This window comes from Lagenorhynchus albirostris, chromosome 2, assembly GCF_949774975.1.
Source record: "Lagenorhynchus albirostris chromosome 2, mLagAlb1.1, whole genome shotgun sequence".
In the NCBI taxonomy this organism is placed as follows: Eukaryota; Metazoa; Chordata; class Mammalia; order Artiodactyla; family Delphinidae; genus Lagenorhynchus; species Lagenorhynchus albirostris.
The window spans coordinates 144277210-144293492 of NC_083096.1; the positions used below are offsets into that span (position 1 = coordinate 144277210).

Sequence of the window (16283 nt, forward strand, 5' to 3'; positions counted from 1 at the left end):
AACTGTAACTGAGGTTTGTATTGAAGCTCAGGTGCCCATATATATCTCCTTCTACTTCTCTGATACTTCTGTTTAATATTTTCTCTGATTTTTCCTACATGCTACGTAAATGTTGGCATTCCAAAGGTTCCATGAGTGAAGGCTTTTCTTTGTTCACGCTACCTCTCATTTTGGGTAAACTCAATCCACACCTAAGACTTTTGCAAATACTTTTTAAACACTATTGAGATATAAGACACATAATATATACCATCTTAACCACTTTTAAGTATGCAGTTCAATAGCGTTAAATATATACACATTGTTGAGAAACAGATCTCTAGAACTTTTTCATTGTGCAAAACTGAAACTCTGTACCCATTAAACTATAAGCCCCCCTCTGCCCCCCAGCTCTTGGTAGCCACCATTCTATGTACTTTCAGTTTCCATGAATTTGATTACTCTAGGTACCTTATATAAGTGGAATCATACAGTATTTGTTATTTTTTGGCTGGCTTATTTCACTTAGCACAGTGTTCTCACAATTTATCCACAGTATTTCCTTCCTTTTTAAGGCTGCATAATATTCCATTGTTTGTATGTACCACTTTTTTTTTAATCCATTACCATTGCTGGACTTTTGGGTTGCTTCTGCCTCTTCGTTATTGTGAATAATGTTGCTGTGAACATGAGTATACAAATATCTTTTTTGAGACCCTGATTTCAATTATTTTAGATATATAACTAGAAGTGAGATTGCTGGATCATTTGGTAGTTCTGTTTTTCCCCAAATATGTTTAAAGTGAATGACTCATGACTCCAAACTCTGTATCTCGAACTCACACATTTTAAGATTCTTAACAATCTATTGGACATCTCTGTGTGAATGTCCCATGTGTACTTTAAAATCAACATGCCTAAAACTGTAAGGCTCAAACCTCCCTATCCTTCTCAGCCTGTTCTTTTGCTCATGTTCTATGGCATTTTCATTTATTCACTTGTGTATTCAGTGTATATTAACTCACACCACCTAGGTACTAGGCCCTTTTGTTTATGATGAGGGCACATCAGTGAACAAAATAAAGTTATTTGGAACTTATATTCTGGTCAGGGAAGACAGGTAACAAACAAGGAGACAGTAGGGTTAAGGAAAGCCTTTCTGAGATGACCGTTGAGTAGAAACCTGACTGAAGTGAGAGAATGAGGTATGTGGATATCTAAAGGAATAGCATTCCAGACAAAGGGAAGAATAAGTTAAGGAGTTTAATGTGGGAGCATGCTTGGCTTGCGCAGGAAATTGTAAGGAAACCAGAACAACTCAGCGGGGTTAGTAGAAGATGATGTCAGAGTGAGAGAGAGAGAGAGAGCTGGAGCCAGAATATGTAGTCTTATAAGGTCAGAATAAGGACTTTGACTTGGATTCTGATGATATGGGAAGGCATAAGAGTATTTTGAGTAGGAAAAGGGTTTTATTTGGCTTGACATTTATAAGCATCATGTGGCTGCTATGTGAATAGGCAGCAAGTGTGTGGGGCAAGGATGTTTGGAGACTATTGGAATACTACTCCAGAGGAAAGATGATGATTTAGACCAGGGTGGAAGCAGAGAAGGTTGGTGAGATTCTACATTTTGGACATAGAATAAAGAATTCCTCATAGATTGGATGTGGAGTATGTGAGAAAGAAAAGAATTGAGGATGACTACATGATTTTTGACTTGAGCAATGGAATCATTAGAATTGCATACCATTTTTAATGATTGAGAGGACTGGGGCAGGAGCAGTCACCCAAGTCAGAAGCCTGCACATCATTTCCAGCAGTATTTCCCTTTTCAATTCACACCTCGCAGTGCTACCCAAATGATTTTCCTAAAAGGCAAATTTGAGTTGCAGCAGTTGCCTCCCCTTTATCTTCAGATTAAGTAAAACTTTTAATGCCTTTATCCTGCCTCTCATAATCTAACTCTTACTTAATTTTCCAGCCGGCCTCTCACTGCTTCCTGATGCAAACCATTGCTGAAGCCACACAGGACTACTTTTAGCTTCCTGGGTAGACTAAGTAGATTCATACAGTGCAGTTAAAAACAAAATCTCTTCTGAATGCTCTCAGTCAAATTTCTTTTCCGTAGAAGAGCCTTGTTTTTTTTTTTTTGCGGTACGTGGGCCTCTCACTGCTGTGGCCTCTCCCATTGCGGAGCACAGGCTCTGGACGCGCAGGCTCAGCAGCCATGGCTCACGGGCCCAGCCGCTCCGCAGCATGTGGGATCTTCCCGGACCGGGGCACGAACCCGTGTCCCCTGCATCGGCAGGCGGACCCTCAACCACTGCGCCACCAGGGAAGCCCCCGAACCTTGTTTTAATACTTGATTCAAATCCATTCTTCCCAGCTTTTCTCCGAACATTCACATTACTTCCACTTTTTTGCCTTTAGAGTATCTTATATATTTCTCTATTGAAGTCCATAATAAATGGAGGAAAGAGTCATCAGCTTTGGAGTCACACAGTGGAGTACTTGAGAAAAATTTAGAGAAGAGTATCATAGTGATTAATGTATTTGGAAAATAGGAATTTGAAGGTACATTTAGAAGAATTTAAATATAGTAGATTGTTAGAAATGGTCTGTTACAGATATGAAAAATTAAATAATTATTTATGAAACAAGATTTTCCTTTCTGCCCAGAAAGAAAGAGGGGGAAATGGTATTAAGCATCTTTTGGGGGCCTCATTGGCTTCCAGCCATAATCTCATGGTCTTTCTTTAGTGTGGACACTTAAATCTATTGTTTCTTTGCCCCGTCATATCTGTAGCTGGGGAAATTTTCATCCCAAAATAGATCTCTTTCTCATAGCTCACTTCATTAACATCATGTTAATGAGGTTTGTGAAATAATAGAGATTTATATTGGTCTGTCCTGGTTCCTGGCACAGAGCTTCTAAAACCCTTGTAATTTCCTAAGTGATAAGAGTAGCATTTTTTTGTTTTAATATTTGGTCTTTGACCCTGGTTCCTGACAAAGAGCTCCCAGATCCCTAGGAACTTCCTGGGTGATAGGTGTGTCTTTTGTTTTAATGAGGAGACTCTTGGGCTTGTGAATAACTTCAGGAAAGGGGCCAGTCAGAAAAGGGCCACCAGAAAGACCAAGCCATGATTAGAAGCTTGGAAATTTCAGTTCCACCTCCGATCCTCTAGGAAGGGGAGGGGGCTGGAGATTGAGTTAATGATCGATCATGCCTACATGTTGAAGCATTTGTAAAAATACCAGTAGTACAGGTTGGGGGAGCTTCTGGGCTGGTGAACACATAGGAGGGTGGCATGCCTGGAGAGAGCATGAAGCTCCGTGCCCCTTCCCACATACCTCGCCCTATTCATCTCTTCCATCTGGCTGCTCTTGAGTTATATCCTTTTATAATAAGCTGGTAATCTAGTAAGTAAAATGTTTTCCTGAGTTCTGTGAGCCAGTCTAGCAAATTAATCGAATTGAGGAGCGGGTTGTGGAAATCTCCGATTTATAGCTGATTGGTCAGAAGCACAGGTGACAGCCTGAACTTGCAATTAGCATCTGAAGTAGGAACTGTCTTGTGGGACTGAGCCCTTAACATGTGGGATCTGATTCTGTCTCTAGGAAGATAGTGTCAGAATTGAGTTAAGTTACAAGGACACCTACCTGCTGTTACAGAATTGCTTGATGTGTGGAAAACCCACACATATGGTGTCAGAAATGAAGTAGAGTTGTAGTAGACTGTGGAGCGTTCTTTCCCCATACAAGGTCAAAGGTGAAAATTCCACAATTCACAGCTGTAAGATGATGGTCTCTTTCAGAATTTCTCATTGACCCAATTTATGGCAAAAACATGAGAGGAGGATGATTCTGTCTTATTCACAACTGTTTTTTCCTCAGTACTTAGAATAGTTCCGGGTTAGTAATTAAATATTTGTTGAATGGGTTATAATGGTAGAATGAATGAATGAATGCAGTATTCGAATGCATGAATAAGATGAATGATTGCTGTGTCAGTACAACACAATGAAAAGTCATTGAGAAAAGGGTGGTGTGAGTCAGTTAAATTTTCTTGGAGAAAATGATTCAAGTCTGGGTCTTGAGCTCCACTAGTCCACAGTAGGCATTCCTTCCTTTGTGATCCCATACTGTTTCTCATGCTGGATTGAAATTGTTTCTGTAACTGCTCAACCTGGGAGGAATGTGTCTTGTCATCCTTGTATTCCTCCAGTGTCTAAAACACTGCCTTGACTATGGAGAAGAGAAAGCCTGGGTTTTGTTGGAAGAATTCACTTGATGGCAAGATCAGAGTTGTAAATGCTAAAATACTAGTACTTTGTGGGTTTGACACCTATTATTTAGATATTTTGAAAATACTTGAAATCTGACATACCATAGAGTAATGATTTCAAATTAAACAAAAGTGCACTAATTTAGAAAGCATTTTTCTATACTATAATATTTTCAAGAGATAGAAACAATGCTAATATTATAATCATAATTATTCTGGTTTACAGGCTTTCTAAACATGTGGAACATGCGGAGTTGCCTATACTATTCTATCTGGTAATAATATATATATATAAAAATATATATGATTATATATAATGAAAATGTATTTGTCATTTCTATTTTCATAAATTTTAAAATTTAACAGGTTTTCTTTTTCTACTTGTATATAAATTCTTATATTTGAAATGTATTAAGTGTTTAGTTTCACTGATTTGCAATCAGTAATTAATTTAGAGATTGACCAGCTGAGGAGACTGCTATAAGAATTAAGCTAATGATAATGCTATGACATAATTGTTGAAGACTGGAAAAATGGTGGTCTGTTAGTAACTTAACATGTATTGAGTTTGTCATGTAACCTCATCTAGTCTCGGTTTATCAGTCTTTGAATACAAAGTAGAATTTGGGAGGGAGGATAGGAAGCAGGGTTTGTTGGAATGTTGCTGAGAAGCTCACACATTTGAAAGAAAGCTTGAACAACCAAACCAAGTCTTAGGAAAACCAGTAAACCGAGTTGCTCTGTCAGAAACTTATCACTGAGCACCGTTGTCAGGACACATCTTCAACTAGCTAGTCACTTGTTCAAGAGCCACATTCCCAGGGGAGCCTGATTGGTCTAGATTGAGTCACCATGATTAATATATTTTCAGTATCACATGGGATGAGGCAGGAGTAGTAGTTCTCCAAAAGAAACACATGATCTGTATCAAAAGGAAAGAGGGAAGTGATGATGGGCTGGTACAAACCACAGATGGGGCACAATAATAGCTAATGGGACAATATATGCATCTGAGATTGCATTTTTCTAGTGTTTCATGAAACTGAATTAAACCGGAGTTTTAATGTAATTTTGTTAAATCAACTTTGTCAATGACTAATTTATATACGTATACAGATTTTAATTGTATACAACTCTATGAGTTTTGATAAGTGTACACATTGTGTATGTATACATTGTGTATCCAGTCCCCCTCCCTTCAAGATTTCCATCATATTAGAAAATTTGTTCTCTTTTCCTGTCAGTAACCCTCAACGCTGCTGCAGGCAATCATTGATCTGATTTATATTGCCACATTTTGGTAGTTTTGTCTGTTCTAAAACTTCATATAAATGGAATCATATACTATGCAATCTTTTGTGTCTGGCATTGTTTACTCAACATAATATTTGAGGTTCATCCATATTGTTGCCTGTATCAGAAGTTCACTTTTATTATTGAATAACAGTCCTTTGTGTGAATATGCCACAGTCTTGTTTATTCATTGGTTGATGGATATTTTGGTTGTATCTAGTGTTTTGGTATTATGAATAAAGTGGCTATGAATATTTGTATACTAGTCTTTGGTGGACATACGTTTTTATTTCTCTTGGGTAAATTCCTCAGAGTGGAATTGTGGTACTATATGTTAAGTGTTTGTTTAACTTTATATAAAACTGTCAAACTGTTTCCAAAGTAGTTGTGCCATTTTACATTCCCATCAGCAATGTGTGAGAGTTCTAGTCCTCCAAATCCTCACCATCATTTGGTGGTGCTAGTCTTTTTAATTTCAGCCATTTTAGTGTGTGTGAAGCAGATTTCTTTGTGGTTCTCTTTTTAAAAATTAACTGTATTGATAATAAAATGAACCCATTTTGAGTGTACAATTTGATGAGTTTCGACAGATGTAAGTACCTACATTACTACCACCACCACAGTCATTATCCCTAAATTTCCCTATTGTCCCTTCCATATCATTCCCCACTAATCCTAAGGAATCCTCTATCTGCCTTCTTTAACTAGAGATTAAAATGGTCTTTCCTAGAGTTTCACATACCCGAAATCATATAGAATTTTCTTGTGTCTGACTTCATTCATTTAGCATAATGTTTTTGAGATGTACCCATGTAGTTGAATGTATCTGTAGTATGTTCCTTTTTATTGCTGAGTAGAGTTCCAGTGCACGCAGACACTGTGGTACACCCAAAACAACATTTACCTGTTGTTGGGCATTTGGGCTGCTTCTAGCCATTGGGTATTGTGATTAAAGCTGCCATGAATATTAGTATACAAGTCTTTGGGAAATATGTTTTTATTTCTTTTAGATAAATACTTAAAAGTAATATTGCTAGGTTATATGTTTACCTTTATATATAAAACAGTTTTGAAAGTGATTGTACAATATATGAAACTTCCTGTTGTTCAATGTTATTGCCAAAACTTGTATCATCCTATTTAATTTTAGCCATTTTAATAGGTATGTGGTGGTCTCTTATCATGGTTTTAATTTGCATTTCTATGATGACTATTTAATGTGAACAGCTTTTAATATGCTTATTGGCTATTCATATATCTTTTTTTTGAGAAGTTTCTATTCAAATCTTTTGCCCATTTTCTTACTGACTTGTTTGTCATCTTATTGAGTTATAAGAATTCTTTTTATATTCTGAATATAAATCCCTTCTTGGATATTTATACATAGCACATACTTTTCCCAGTCCGTGACTTACCTTTTCATTTTCTTAGAGGTGTCTTTCAAAGAGCAAATTTTGAAATTCATCATTTTTTTCTTTCATCTTTTGCCTACCCAGTGTTGTCAGGATTTCCCACTGTGTTTTCTTGGTGTCCTCATTTGTAAAATGAGGGGGTAATATGAGAGTTAAATGATCTAATATGAATAAATCACCTAGAGAATCATAGCACCTAGTAAAAACTATATAATGTTAGCTACCTTTATTGTTACTACAACTCCTTTACTCAGAAGTTATCATTGAAATTTTTGGATGCTGTCTGTACATCCCTGTCTCATCTCCCTCCCCTCTCAAGAAATCTCATTGGCATTTTCTTCAGGGGTCATTTGTTTAAAAATATAAAAAGACCAAAGCCAAGATTTTCTATATGCGTAGGGGATGATTTATATTAGATGCTGTAGTTTTCAAAATTTATTTATTTATTTATTTATTTAGGATGCTGTAGTTTTATAATCTACCGGTTTGCCATTTCCCTTCCCCCAAAAGGTCTGAAGCCCACCATGAGTGTCATGGTTTTCTGCTTCTGTTAAGGCTGAAGATAAGAATATTTCTTACAGCCACCTCTGACCTTGACTTCCACTATACTTTAAACATACCTCACATGTCTTCCAGTGGACTCTGAGAAATGACGATTCAGAGGGTGTCGTCAAGTTTTGCTAAAGAGAACTTAGAGGCTGGGATTCTAATTGTGGTAAATTAACTGATTAAAAATGTCATGGACATAATTAGCATAAAAGCAATAATAGTTATACCAAAATGGATTTTCATACTACCATAAACTAGGTCAAGGGAAGATACTGTTTTTTAAATATGTTGCAGTCTGCTGAAGATCCACAGTAGTGTGTTTGAGTCGGTCCCAGAAATAGAAATATTGTGTTTATTCTCTGGTTCTTTGGCCAGATACTTAATCATTCCCTATTATTATATTCCTGTTTATAGAATGAGAGATATAATATCTTCCTAGCCAAAAAAGAAAAACAAGAAAACAAAAACAAATTAACAATGGGATTATTTACATTTAGCAAATGATATGTGGTTCTTATGTGATCAGTATCATTTCTAGTCTATAATCTAGGTTTTTCTAAATCTAATCTCTTTTCTAAAGGTATCCCCTCTATCTGTGCTCTCCTGAGCCCTAGATCAGGTACCAGGCATACCCAAAGTCTAGCATGGTGCCTGGCAATGAATAGGCCTTTGGTAAGTTTGTTGAACCAAACTTTTAATTTTACCCTTTATTTCTTGAGTCTTTATTGTTTCCCTTTCCATGAATTCTCTTTGAACTCAAGAAATCACTATTCTTTAAAAAAAAGGCAAACAAAAACTTATCGTAGCCATTCTTCTTGCAGGTCCTATCTTTATACTTTTAATATTGTTTCAAGAATCACTTTTACTTACTTTCTTATTTCCCTTGTATTTCTTAGCCTTTTATGATATAGTTTTTGCTAAAACCATTTTCAAATATGTCTAACAGTCTCTTCTTAGGCCTCATTATATTAGACCATTTTCACATTTTTTATTTTGTCTAATCCCTCCTTATAGTACTTTCACTGCCTCTCTGTGACATATTCCTGGTCCTTCCCCTCCTATCTAACCCTTCCATTTTTGTTGTTTTGTTTTGTTTTTAGCTTTCTCTTCTCTTTTTTTTACATATATGAATTCCCCAAGATTCTTTGTCTCACTTTTCTTCACCAGAGAGTAAAGGAGGGAGAGAATTAAAGTATTCCTAGGGCTTCAAATAAGCAGGTGTTTTACTTAATCTAGCTCTGATTTTTAAAATTACTTTTTTGTCTCCTTTTGGATATTACCTGAACTTCTCATAGTAAAATTAATTGTTGAATGGATTTTTTTCCGTGCTAGAAGACATGCTATGTTATGTCCATTAGTATATTTGGTACATAGTTGGCACTCACAGTCATTCCTCGGTATCCATGAGGGATCTCTTCCAGGTGTCCCTGGGGATACCAAAATCCACAGATGCTCAAGCTCAAGTCTCCGAGTGGTTCTGCATCCTCGGATTTAGCTAACTGTGGATTGTGTAGTACTGTCGAATGTATTTATTGAAAACAACAACAACAAACCGAGTATTAGTGGACCTGTGTGCGGTTCAAACCTGTGTAGTTCAAGGGTCAAAAGGGTCAACTGCAGTACATATTTGTGAAGTCAACAAATGATATCCTACTATTACCTCAAAGTTAACATTGTTCAAAGTCGAATTCATCTGAAATTTTCCTTTGCTTCTACATCTACCTATTATTCAGTGTCCATATCAAATGCTGTCCCTTTTCTGAAACTTTCCTTAATCCTCACAGTCAAAAAGCACTCTCCCTATCCTATATTTCTTTAGCAAATCATACTTTTATTGTATCTTCATTCTGAATTACATTTTACTTATTTATGTACAGAGTTTATTATGTACATAAGGTTGAGGTCAGGGATTAACATTCTATCCAAAAGCAAATACATTATTTAAAATAATATAAGATCTTAGAAGAGGAAAAGGGTTGAAAGTGAAGGCGTGGGGACTTCCCTGGTGGTCCAGTGGGTAAGACTATGTGCTCCCAATGCAGGGGGCCCGGGTTCGAGCCCTGGTCGGGGAACTAGATCCCGCATGCATGCCGCAACTAAGAGTGCACGTGCTGCAACTAAGGAGTCCACAACTAAGCGTCTGCATGCCGCAACTAAGACATGGCACAGCCAAAATAAATAAATAAATAAATAAATAAATAAATATTTAAAAAAGAAAGTGGAGGTGTGTCATGGTACCTTCTGAATAGTATTGCCCCCTTCCCCATCTTGCTACTTTTCATTTACCCTTCAGTCTTAGTTGAGACTTTATTTCATCCAGGAAGCTTTCTGTGAGCCTTAAGCAAGTCTTCACTGTGCTGCTTTTCTTTGTACTCCTCTAGCATCATTCATTTAGCAAATGATTATTGAGTACCTTTTATGTGCTGGCATTGTGCCAGGCAGCGGGAATAAAGTGGTGAACAAAATTGTTATCATCTCTTCCATCATGGAGCCTACAGTCTAGTGAGAAAGACAGACATAAAACAAATAATCACCAAATAAGTAATTATCAATTGCTATGAAGAAAAAGTACAGGGTTCTTTGTGAGAGTAAACCTATTGCGGGGGGGGGTGTTGATCAGAGAAGAATTTTTGGAAAAAGTATATCTAACAAAAACATCAATTATGATGATTGAGATTCAGCCAGACAAAGGATAGGGAAAAGGGCATTCCATGCAGATATAGTATCTTAAAAGGCCCTAAGAAATAAACAAAAAACTTGATGCCTTTAAGGAACAAAAAGGCAGGGCCATTTTGGCTGAAAATGTAGTATTTACTCATACAGATGAGAAAACTGAGGCTCAGGGAGGTTCAATGAGTATAGAATATATACTAAGGTCATCAAAGTAATAAATGGGAGAATCTAGATTCAAATTTTGGACTTTATAAATTCTTAGTGTTCTTTCCATTATACCTTGGCATTCCCTAGTGAAAATTTGAACAAAATCTTTCCAAACTCTGGTGTTTTGTTTCTTTTCCAACATCATAGAATATTCTCTGACCATTTTCTATTTTTTAACAAAGAAGATATTTGTATGTGGAACCATTGCTGTCAACAGAAAAGGGATAATTGACCTGGCACCAGGCAGGGATGCTTCTATTGAATTTGTGGCTTTGAAAACTGATTTTAGCATTTCCTTGACTCTAAGGATTTATGAGCCTCCAGAGTTGTCAGGGTTCTATGGTATCCACTGTCTTTAATAATCTGTGGATTTCTTTGATTTTTGCCAGTGGAGCGTTAAAACTTTCAAAATTCATAGCAAGTGTCTTACACTCTACGTTGTTTCCATTCAACAGTATAACTTTGTAAACTTGACCTACCTCTGGCATATATTTAAGCTAATGTTTCACAAAATACAGAAACTCCTTTTTGCAGTTGATCTCCACGCAGCTGATAAAACATCCAAGTGTTAGCTTCCCCCCTCCTCCCATTTTGATGTGGATGTGGATGGGAAGGGGGAGGGAAGAAGTTGTTATGATGCAAAGGCAAAGTTGGAAGAGTCATTTTTTTCCTCCAGAGAATCTTCTCTATTACCCTGTAATGACGTACCCACAATCCAGGATGTAACAGCCTGTTTGCTTAGTAGCCTTCAAAAATGTCCAAATCATGGCAAATGTGTTTACCTATGTTCTAGGTAATTGGTGACTTGTTAGCTTAGAGACCAATTTCAGGAATGTTTTATGTAAGGAGACTCCCCCAGGGATGCTCCTGCTCCTTTTGTAACCTGATGTAATTGTCCTGTGTTTATCAAAGACCTTTTGATACATTTTTTCCTTCTAAGTATTCTTTTCTTTAAGAATAATGATTTTAACACAACACAATGAATTTAATTCCTGAGCTAATTTAAAAATTCTTATTGGCATTTTTCATTTGTGATTTTATATCTTGCTCCTCTCAATCTGAGGAAGGAAATAATGTTAAAAGATTACTTTAAGGTACTGATTTTACTTGTTTTAACACCCTTAAACATTGGTTTTGTGGGTGTTTTGCTTGAATGAGGACTGTGGAATTAAGCTTTTTATGACTCAAGGTTTGGGGATATTAGATGCCAAATGTATGTTTTTTAAATTATCTAAAACACAGTTTTATTATAGAGAGGGAGAAAAACATTTAATGGAGAATATTTTTTATCACTAAGGAGACACTTATTATTTTGTTTAAATTTTCAGAGTATACTTATTTTCCTTTACAGTGTTTTCCACCCCACTCCACTCCACCCCTGAGCATTTTTCTGTTTCTTTAAATGTCTTCTCTGTTTTTTGTTTGCAGGCAGCTATCAATGGTGTAATACCCCAGGAAAATGGCATTCTGAGAAGGTATGTTGTAAGGTACTTAGTAGTAAAATGAGAATTTAGCAAAGCAAAAAAGACAGTTGTTAATTTTTTTGGTTTCACTTTTTGATAGAGCACTTTGTGATGATATTTGATGTGTAAGTTCATTAATACAGTTATTCTTCTTTCAGACATTTTTATTACTCATATTAATTTCCTAAAGTCTCCAGTGTCTAACTGTATAATGTTACTTCAGATTGGGTGATACCACTTTTAAATGTGATTTTATTTTATTTTTAAGGAAACTTTTCAAGGTCATCTTCTAATCTATAAGATGGAAGGAACTGAATCCTTTAAACTGTTAGTAGTGAGAAAATGAGACATGCCTCAGTAACTCCAGAGCATGGTTATCATCTAACTATACAGGCTTTATCTCCAACCTTACTAAAAAATTCTTTTTTTTCTCCCTTTTGTTTCTAGATTAAATTTATGTTAATTTGCAACAATTTGAGTAAGTCCTTAATAATGAAACTTCCCAGAGCACTGAGCTGTTTTACCTGAAGTATACAGTGTTAACATGTGGAATAGTCTTCCTGGTTTTGTGTCATTGCCAGAAGGTAAAATTGGAAGATGATGCCAAGAGAACTACAGTAGTTACAAAATAATTCCTTAAATTAAAAATAAATTCATAACTTTTTTTAAAATTGGAGACTGGTTCTGGATTAAAAGAGCACATTATAAAGTCATAGGAGGTAAAAACCATTCTCCCTTACAAGTGTGGTTTAATTACTTGATATGCGCCCCCCTGCCGTCCCCCCCTCCCCCCCCACAGTTCAAACTTTGGCTTGAATTTTGGTGGCTGGGATTTCTAAGTCACTGAAGCATGATCTGCTAAGTGCAGATGAGGCAAAGAGAAACAGCAGACTACGAATGAGGTTGTTTTGGAAAGGACGAAAAGTGCTGTTGCAAAAACATCAAAAAATTTACCATGAACTGCAAAATGTGCTGTACTGTGTAGGAAACTGTGTATATTTAGAAAGGAAGAAAAATTCTGTTTGGTACCTATACCACCCTTAGTGATTAATGGTTTTTAGGTGAAAGCAATGATAAACAGGCCTATTCTCCACTTTTTCTTTTTTGAAAACTGCCAGAATTTCATCCAGAGTAAATGTGGCTGATTTCCAGAGTCTGTACCAAATAATTTTTCTGCGTTGGTTTGTTCGGGTTTCTTTTTTTTTTTTTTTGGTTCAGAAGCATTCAATTCTATTGAAGCCCTTGTCTAGAAAGCAAACCGGATGATTACAGAAACTTCAAGATTATTTTTTTCCTTGGTTAAGAAGGTTTTAGACTGCTAAATATGGCTCCAGTTTTATTCTTGAGTAAATGTTATTCCACTTTTTGTGCCAAAATTTTTGCTTGCTAAACCCTTGTGGATTCAGCTGCTAGGTTCTGAGTACATAATTGGATATATCTTACAATTAATAGTATTTGCTATGGGTGAACTGTAGAAATTCCCTCATCCCTGGAAACATCCCATTTCTCCTGTCACAGAAGATAACTTTCTGGTTAATATATTTTATAGCTAGAGATTCAGTACGGAATTGATTTCTAATAAGGTTACTATGATATTTGGGGTTTAACTTTCATCAGAGTGGGTTTTTGTTTGTTTTGTTTGCTTGTTAAAGGAATGAATCATATGTCCACAAAAGAAAGTAATAGTTTTCAACTATTTCCTTACTAACTTTGTTCTTTAGTTTTGAAATCACTGTGGATTTGACAGAACTGAAAATTACTCTTGTATGTCTACTGACCAGAGGAAAGGAAAGAGGGCTCTTTGTACTTTCTCATAGATTTAACACTGAAAGTGGAAGACACAATGCTAGGAATGGTATATGTAGGCAGTTTAAAAGGATCTTTGTTTTGTGTGTTTGATATTTGTAGTAAGTTGATTATAGTATGTGAAAACAACTAACTCTTAATTTGTCAGTTTATACCTTAGCAGAGAGAAGAGCTACCAAAAAGAGTTGTTTTTTTTTAATATGAATTATTTTTGGAGGGAGAAGAACCTAATCTCTGCACTTTATAGCTTTTCTTGAAATCAGATATTTATGTGAATTCAAAAGTGGGAATTTGTTTTTTTAACATGCCCATAAGTTCAAGGCAAAGAAACTAACTTTTTTAAATACTTAAGGCACTGTGCTAGGTATTTGATATAGTTTTCTTTATTAATGCCCATTAAAACCCTTAAGAAATAAATGCTCATATTTCATAGGTGAGGAAATTCAAGATTAGAGAATTTATAGATTCACTGAAGGCCACAAATATAGTAGTTGGTGAAGTCTGGATTTTCTCATTTTAAAAGCCATGCTCTTTCTTTTATGTCACTCTGTCCTCTTAAAGGTCAGTAACCCAGGCATGTCACAACTTTTAAGATTTTTTCCTTTGGGTAAAGAAGTTGAAATTTAATACACGTATATAACATCTTTCTTCCACAGCTTTGTTTTAACAGTTATTATTTGTAATAAGCAAGTAAAGGCATTTTACAGGTAGAGAGAACAAGGCATGAAGTGACTTGGCTCAGATGATACAGCATGATGTTGATGAGTCAGTAAGCAAGTCTTCCGTCTCATCTTCCAAGGCTTATTTCACTAGACAATACATTGCTAATATAGCATATTTATAAAGTGTAAAAATATGCAGTCATAATCTAAACCATTCATTTAGTCATAAACAAACATCAAGTATGTACATGTATATTTACTACATCTTGTTGTAATATTTTATTTATTCAGGATATTGTCCAGAGCCTTTTAAAAAATTATTTTTGGAGAAAGCTGTTGTTAGAAAGGAGCACTAATGAATTACTTGTATTAGTAGAGAGTAGATGCTATGTTTTATAAAAATTTTATGAATTAATAGTGTAATTTTACTCATTGACTAAGTGGGTGGTATTTGTCAACTCATTTATTTTGTGATCCAGACAGATATACTGTATATTTGTCTATTGTTTAATTCATTGAGGAAACCTAGCGAAGACAGGTTTGTTTTCAAATCTTGAGCATTATTATAATAGCTTTCAGAATATATAAGTGCTGAGGTTTTCTGATTTAGAAAATGTCCATTTTGGCCAGTTAGTCTTTATTTATTGTCTTTTCAGATACCCGTTTTAAAAATCTGATCTTTTTCTAGAGACAAATTTATCTTTAAGACACATGTTTTTTGCACCTAGAGGTTTTACCATGGGATGGACTTTTAAAAATTGAAATAAACAAGTGCAGGGTTTCTGTTTACTTTGCTTTTGTTCACTGTCTTCCAAGGATCTGTGTGGTTTGTAGAGGAAAGTTGAGCAAGGATAAAAACACTCCTTTAATTGAAGTTTAGATCTAAAATAGATTTCTCCATAGAGTTTGCCTTACCACCCAGTGTCTTTTTTTTTCTTTCTTTTAAATTATTAACTTAAAAAGAATAGTGAGAAGGTCAAATTATAGGATGGTAGTCTTCATAGATGAAAAATCTTAAAAAGTTTTTTTTGAGTTAACAGTTTTGGATGCCTTTGCACTCTTTGGATATCACTGAACATTAGTCACAACTGACAAGATCATTCATTAACTGGTAATCTCTTTTCTCTCTCTCTCTCTTTTTTTTTTGATTGCTAGTAAAAAAAACTAATGTAAATTCATTATTTTTGTTGATCTCGAAATAGAGTAATTATAGCTAATAAGAAAAATTTCAAGAGATAGCTTTAAAAAAATCTTCTTTCTGGCTGAGAAACATACCAAAGAGTGTGCTCTGATTAGAAATACTAAACTATCTTCTAGAGTTAGGGTTTGGTAAAGGGAAAAAAAGCACCACACTAGCACCTCTTTCACAAAAGAGGGGATTTCATATAGGGAATGAGTTACACAGATATATAGTAGGTTGAAAGAGCAATAATGACTGCAGGAAACAACTGGACCATCAGGCCCACATGGGGGTGGGTTCTGCTGGTCGATGAGGAAGGGAGCCTAGGGCAGGAGGAGACTTAAAGCTGAGAAGGGTGGGCAGAGCCGGGACTGTATGGGGCATATCCATGGTACCCACTCCAGGAAGCCTGCTCTAGGGCAGACCTGCCCAGAAGAGGCCTCTGTTGACCATCAAAGGGCACAAGGTTACTCCTGGTACTGGAGGAAAAAAGGAAAGAGCTTGGGAGAGGTTGAAGTTAGCAGAACTTTGGAGCTCAGAGGAAGGGCCTTAGGAACTTGGCCCCAGACACATGAGAAAGAAGTCCTGCTCAGCTGATACTGGTATTTCTGACAGGATGCAGAGGCTTGTTTCGAAGTATTGAAAGAAAATAGAAGCTAACTTCAGTGGTTGATGCTGAAACAAAGTGGGTGTCATTGTTACGGTGTTGTTACTGCTAGGGTAACGTTGATAGGATCAGTGTGTAAACTGTAAGAATAGAATTTTGTCTGTG

General features: G+C 35.9%; 1 protein-coding gene across 2 annotated transcripts in view; it reads left to right on the plus strand.

Moving 5' to 3' along the window:
* The window catches only part of FAF1 (Fas associated factor 1), a 493047-nt gene that overhangs the window by 162263 nt on the left and 314501 nt on the right, over positions 1-16283 (plus strand). For both annotated transcript variants that reach the window (XM_060140108.1, XM_060140109.1), the window contains one exon: positions 11829-11875. In XM_060140108.1, coding sequence (XP_059996091.1) covers positions 11829-11875 — 47 coding nt within the window. The remainder of the gene's footprint in view (positions 1-11828; positions 11876-16283) is intronic.